General features: G+C 51.1%; 1 protein-coding gene across 1 annotated transcript in view; it reads right to left on the bottom strand.

Annotated features, from left to right (window-relative positions):
* The window catches only part of CUNH1orf198 (chromosome unknown C1orf198 homolog), a 29,830-nt gene that overhangs the window by 13,886 nt on the left and 9,944 nt on the right, over window positions 1-6,000 (bottom strand). The window contains exon 2 of the mRNA XM_077751671.1: window positions 1,700-1,750. Within this exon, the coding sequence (XP_077607797.1) occupies window positions 1,700-1,750 (51 nt within the window). The remainder of the gene's footprint in view (window positions 1-1,699; window positions 1,751-6,000) is intronic.

The raw sequence follows: 6,000 nt of genomic DNA on the forward strand, positions 1-6,000 counted from the left end.
ATGAGATGGACTCGGGGCTTGGGACGTTATCACTCTTCTGACCTCCGTGCCTGTATCACTGTGATATCCTCAAACACAGGAGCCAGTCCAGGCAAGTCTGTGCTGCGTTCTGGGCCACCGTCTCCCAGGCCGTTTGATCCCACCCTGCTGAGCGTCTATTTGCCTCTGACCACTGGGTATCACCGGCAGGGCTAGTGCTTCTCAGTTGGGGCTCACCGCGGAGCCCCAAAAGAAGACTGTGGCTCCTGGCTGAATGCCAGCGTGACGATGTAGTCTCTACCCACCCACGGCTTCCCTGACAGTGTCCCGAGACAGGGGATTCCTCGCTGGCTTTAGGAGCCACTGAATTTCCTGGCTGCTCCTGGATGGACGGTTTGAAACCAGGGTCCAGACCCCTAGGGAGACCCCGGCTTCCAGGCACACCGCTTCGCTCACACTGCCCTCTGCACAGACCTGCATTACTAATCTGCAGGGGAAAGAAAAAACAGGCACATGTGGGATGCACACTCTATGTTTGCGTCTATATGTAGGGTGTTTAGGACCCCACGTAATGGTGCACTAAAGGCAGCGGGAATCCGCGCCCACAGGATGAACGTGTGCGCCTGCATTTCCAAAACCTCCTCCCAGCTCTCACGTGAGGACCAGGGCGCGCGCCTCCCCATCTCGGGACCAGGTCACCGGGCCCAATCAGCAGCTCTGTGTGTGTGCAACAGCGCCCCCTGCCCTCGTCCACCGGAACCTTCTGAAACGTTCCATTTTCAGACACAGGCCCCCTTCCCCGACGGGAGGGCTTCTGGGTGTCCTGCAGAGCCCCTCACTGCCCTGCTCTGACCCACCCTCTCCGCAGGCCCCAGCCAGAAAGCCTGTGTAAGTAGAGGCACTTCAAAGCCCTGCTCCGACCTCAAGTCTGAGCCCCGTTCCGGGCACACCGCAGTCTTTGGGAAGAACCCTCCGACACACTAAATGTTCTAGACTTTCAGTCATTTTCCTTGGGTTATGGACACCTTTCTGTTGGTTACTTTGTCTCTTACTCATGCACTTCCACTGGAGCCACTAGGCAGGACAGAGGAAATAAACTAGAATCAGGAAGCCTGATCCTATGAACTAACTGGCAATAATCATGGTCATCAAAGTAAACAAGGGACTACAGGTCAGCGATCCAGGCTGCGCTGTACCGCTAACACCTGTCCCTGCGTATCCACTGCCCGGTCAATATCACAGGACACTGCCCGGTCAATATCACAGGACACCAAGAGTGTATTTCCCTTCCCACCCCCCNTGTCTCTCTCCTGCCCCTAACCTGAGCTCATTTTAATAGACTGCCCCCTCCAGAAGCTTCTCTCCAAGTTCTGCCTTACAAAGCACCCCCACTAAGGGGCCAAGTGTTGGGGGGCAGAGCCAGGAGCAGAAAAAGCCCCAAATGGGGCTGACTCTGCTTTCCTGGGGCAGCTAGGGCCCTAGTCGAGGGGCAATCCCTTTAATTCCATCATGACGCCCCCCCCCCATGGGTTTCCTAGCTCTTCCCCAGCAGCCTCCGCTCCTCTCCTTTTCCACCAGCGGGGGCGGGGCGGGGGGAAATCACCTGCAGCCAGATGGCGGGACCTCCGCCTTCTGAGTCCACCGAGAGCTACAGAAAAAATACATGAGCAGGCAATTCTTTTTCAAAAGGACAAACAAATCCAAATTTACTCCAACTTACCCTCGTCTCCCAGGAGAAAGGGGCAGAGTGCTCATCTTGCCAAGTTATGTCCTGAAATAGAAATTCGAGAGTAAGTCAGAAACCCCAACCCAAACATACCCCGTGCAAACATCCACCCTAGGCCACGGGGTAAGCAAAACTTAGGACTCGTCCCAACTCCGCGCTCGGAACAAGCCTGACGTCTGGATGCTCTGCGCAGACGGTGCTGACCTTCCCAGTCTGGCTTTGCCCTCAGCTTTGCGGAGGGGCCCAGGCACGCCCCTCCCCCACCAAAGGACACTCAGTGAATGACTGGGAAGCCCTGGGGATGGGGGGGAACCAATGATGGGGATGTGAGCAGAAAGGGAAAGGAGCTTTACACACTCCGGCCTCTGCTCTAGCAGGGACTAGACTAGATGGGAAGATGACGCAGCCTTCTGAGCCTCAGTTTCCTCTTCTGTAAGAGGAGAATCACACTTCCTTTGCAGGGCTGTTGTAACAATCCAATGTAGCAATGCAGGAATAGAAGGATGTCAGGCAACAGGCCTCCAGCCAAAGCCAGTGCAGCTGAGCGCCCCCACCGCCCCCCTGTGCCCAGCAGAGATCTCAAAAGGGCTGATGGGCAGCATTAATGAAGAACATGCCAATTTAATGAGAGCTCTGAAGTCACCCCCGCACTCCCCAAGAGAACACAATAGAAAGCGTCCTTCAGAACGGTAACTGCGAATCTGACCTAGAATACAACACGTGTCGCTCACTGGCCTGAACAAATGAGAGGAACATCGCCTTTTCCTGGCTACCCCCTGTGGGCAGGGGGGCAGCCGGCAGAGAGCACAGCTGAGCCAAAGGACCCAAAGTCTCTAAAATTCTATGAGCCCAGGAGGCTCTACGTATCTCTTCGAATAATAAAACAAGAAGGATTTTTTTCTACATGGGGAAAGCGAAGGAGGCTCACAGCACTTAGGTATCATTTATTCTGGGTTTGCATCTGTGGGGGCAAAGGAAAGGGAAATCAATTGGCCAATGTGGTCCTTCCACCAGAGGTGGGAGAGCCCAGGGGCCACCTCAGCGGACAGAGGAGGTGTGTGGAGATTAACTGGGCAGGCAGAGCAGGGAAGGGAGCAGACCCAGTGGCGCTCTGGAGCTGGACTCCCCTCATCACGTGACAGGACCTATCCTTAAATGTTAGCTGTACAGCTGAGATCGGCAAAAATTAAAATAAAGCTTTTGGCTTTGCAAGACGAAGAGTGCAGACTCCCAGGAACACAGACTGAGACGAGAGCGTGGTAAGCCCATATTAGCTGAAATTCCAAGGGGGCTGGAGACCAAGAGAGGGTCACACTGATTTCTCCCCAACTCGGTGTCAGGTCAATAGTCTGTCGTTTGCTCCAGCAAGAAACGCAGTCAAGGGGCAAATTCCTTGGATTTCTGCAATTCTGAGCTCATAAAAATAATAAAACGCTTAACAAAAATAAACACCCCGCGCAAGAATGTTATTGAAGCTCTGACATCAGCAGTGGCTGCACGCTCTGGCGCTGGGAACAGCCTCTCCGGGCAGCTGGATGCAAAATGGCATCAGAACCGCAAAGTGGCGGTGCGTGTGCACACAGTGTTCTTTCTTCCAGTCCCACGATGACCAGCAGGCAACCAAAACGTGGCCAGACCCATGCCTGGGGATGCTCATGGATGCTTTCTGTAGAGGCTGCTTGAAAGGGTCCCCTGCCGGCCCTCCCAGGGCCCGAGATCCAAAACGATCGAAACACCAAACCACTTCCGCGACTTAGACCGCAGGATGTTGCGGAGTGGGCTCTGTTTTAGCCAAGAGTTACCTTCACAGTCAAATTCCTCTCCACGAGGGAGGGCTGTACAGAGACATTGCTGCCTCTCTCTGAAAACTATTTCTTCTCTGGAGCACGGCACAGGATGAAGCCTAGAAGTCACCAGATCCCAAAGGAGCAGGACACAGAGCCACCAAGAGTCACCAGACACACAGCCCCCGGAAATTATCAGAAGCCAGCACAACATGTGGGAGGCTCTGCTTATCCCCACGTGATCCCAAGGACTTGACGATGCACAGGCACCAACTAGTCTTTCCTCTAACTTCCCAGAGGCCCTGACTCCCTCTTGCTGGGAAATACTCACCCAACGTAATGTTCACTTTCCGATGGAGAAAGTACTTTAAAAAAAAAAAAATGTCTATTCTCTGCCCGTAGTACCAGAAAGCATATATGCACAAATCTCCAGCATTTACTTTACTATTTGAAGACTGGATGCCAGTGTTTTAAAGATCTCTGTGGGTTCCCTTCTGGAGGCCACAGCCAGCAGTGGGCTGGAGAGGGCTCGTGCTGATTCCCGCAAGTGGACTTTGAAAGGTTTAGGAGTTTTTTGAACCTGGTGTTGAACATAGCCATTACTGTTATTAAAAGAATTAAGGCGCCTGGATGGTTCAGTCGGTTAAGCATCCGACTTCAGCTCAGGTCATGATCCCACAGTTCATGAGTTCGAGCCCTGCATTGGGCTCTGTGCTGACAGCTCGGAGCTTGGAACCTGCTTCAGATTCTGTGTCTCCTGATCTCTCTGTCCCTTACCCGCTCATACTCTGTCTCTCTCTGTCAAAAATAAATAAATATTTTTAAAAAGAATTAACAAGTGTTGGCAGGGATGTGGAGACACTGGAAGCTCACGCACTGCTGGTGGGAATGTAAAATGGAGCAGTGGCTGTGGGAAACGGTGCGGCACTTCCTCAAAAAGAGGAGACACAGAATTACCATTTGGTCCTGAAATTCCACGCCTAGATCTACAGCCAAAGGAACGGGAAGCAGCCACCCGAACAGATGGTTGGATGCTGGTGCGCTCGGCAGCATTTCTCATGCGAGCCAGAATGTGAAAATAATGCAAGTCAGCCTTCAAAAGGAAGGAGATTCTGCATCAGGCTACAACCTGGATGAACCTCGAAGACACTCCGCTAAATGAATGTGCCATCACCAAAGCACAGATATTATATGCCACTTTTTTGAGGTACCCAGATGAGGCAAATTCATGGAGACAGAAAGGAGAAGAGAGCTCACAGGAGGCAGATGGAATGGGAAATTATTGTTTAATGGATTCAAAGTTTCTTTTTTTTTAATGTTTATTTATTTATTTTGAGAGAGAGAGAGGCACAGAGAGACAGAGAGGGAGAGAGGAAATCCCAAGCAGGCACCACCCTTTTAGCGCAGAGCCTGATGTAGAGCTCAATTCCACGAACTGTGAGATCATGACCTGAGCAGAAATCAAGAGTCAATCTTAACCGACTGAGCCACCCAGGCACCCCTGGATTCAGAGTTGCTGACAGGTGACAGAAAAGTTCTAGAAATGGATATGGCTAATGGCTGCACAGCAGTGGGAATATACTAATCATATACTTAAAAATGGTTAGAATGGTAACGTTTTGTGTTACATATATTTTCCCACAATAAAGAAATCTGAAAAGGCTACATACTGGATGAGTCCAACTGTATGCATTCTGGAAAAGGCAAAATTACAGAGACAGTAAAAAGATCAGCGTTGTTGGGAGTTCAAAGGAGGGCAGAGGCCAGAGGATTTTATAGCAATGAAAACATTCCTACCAGGGGTGCCTGGGTGGCTCAGTTGAGCATCCGACTTCAACTCAGGCCATGATCACACAGTTCATAGGTTCCAGGCCCGTGTCGGGCTCTGTGCTGACAGCTCAGAGCCTGGAGCTGCTTCAGATTCTGTGTCTCCCTCTCTTCTGCCCCTTTCCCACTCATGCACGCTCAGTCTCTTTCTCCTCTCTCAAAAATAAACATTTTTAAAAAAGTAAGAAAACACTCCGTACCATATACTTTAGTGATGGATACTTTCCTCAAAACCTACAGAAGGTACAACATCAAGAATAAACCCCAATGTGAACCATAGACTTTGGGCAACAACGGTGTGTCAAGTAGGTTCATCTACTGTACAAACGCCCCGCTCTGTTGGGGAGGCTGTGCATGTGTGGAGGTAGGAGTTTTCCACTCGCTTCTGCTAAGAACCTAAAACTGCTCTAAAAAATAAAACCTGTCTTTCAAAAAAACACGTCCCCCCTGAAAAAACCCTACAAAGGTAATAAACACTCAAAACTCATCACTTCCTAATTACCATAGTGCCTCTTGCTACCACCTATGGTCTTGGGGTTATTTTACATCTAATGCATCTGTAAGACATAAAACGCGTCTGAAGAAGACTCAGCGGGTGTGGCTGGTGTTACTCCTCCTCCCTGCCCAGTTAGGATTCAGTGAGTCACCCACAGGGCGGCGGGTGAGGGGTGGGGGTCCGCACTG

The sequence above is a fragment of the Crocuta crocuta genome, unplaced genomic scaffold (genome assembly GCF_008692635.1).
Source record: "Crocuta crocuta isolate KB4526 unplaced genomic scaffold, BGI_CrCroc_1.0 scaffold59, whole genome shotgun sequence".
Lineage (NCBI taxonomy): Eukaryota > Metazoa > Chordata > Mammalia > Carnivora > Hyaenidae > Crocuta > Crocuta crocuta.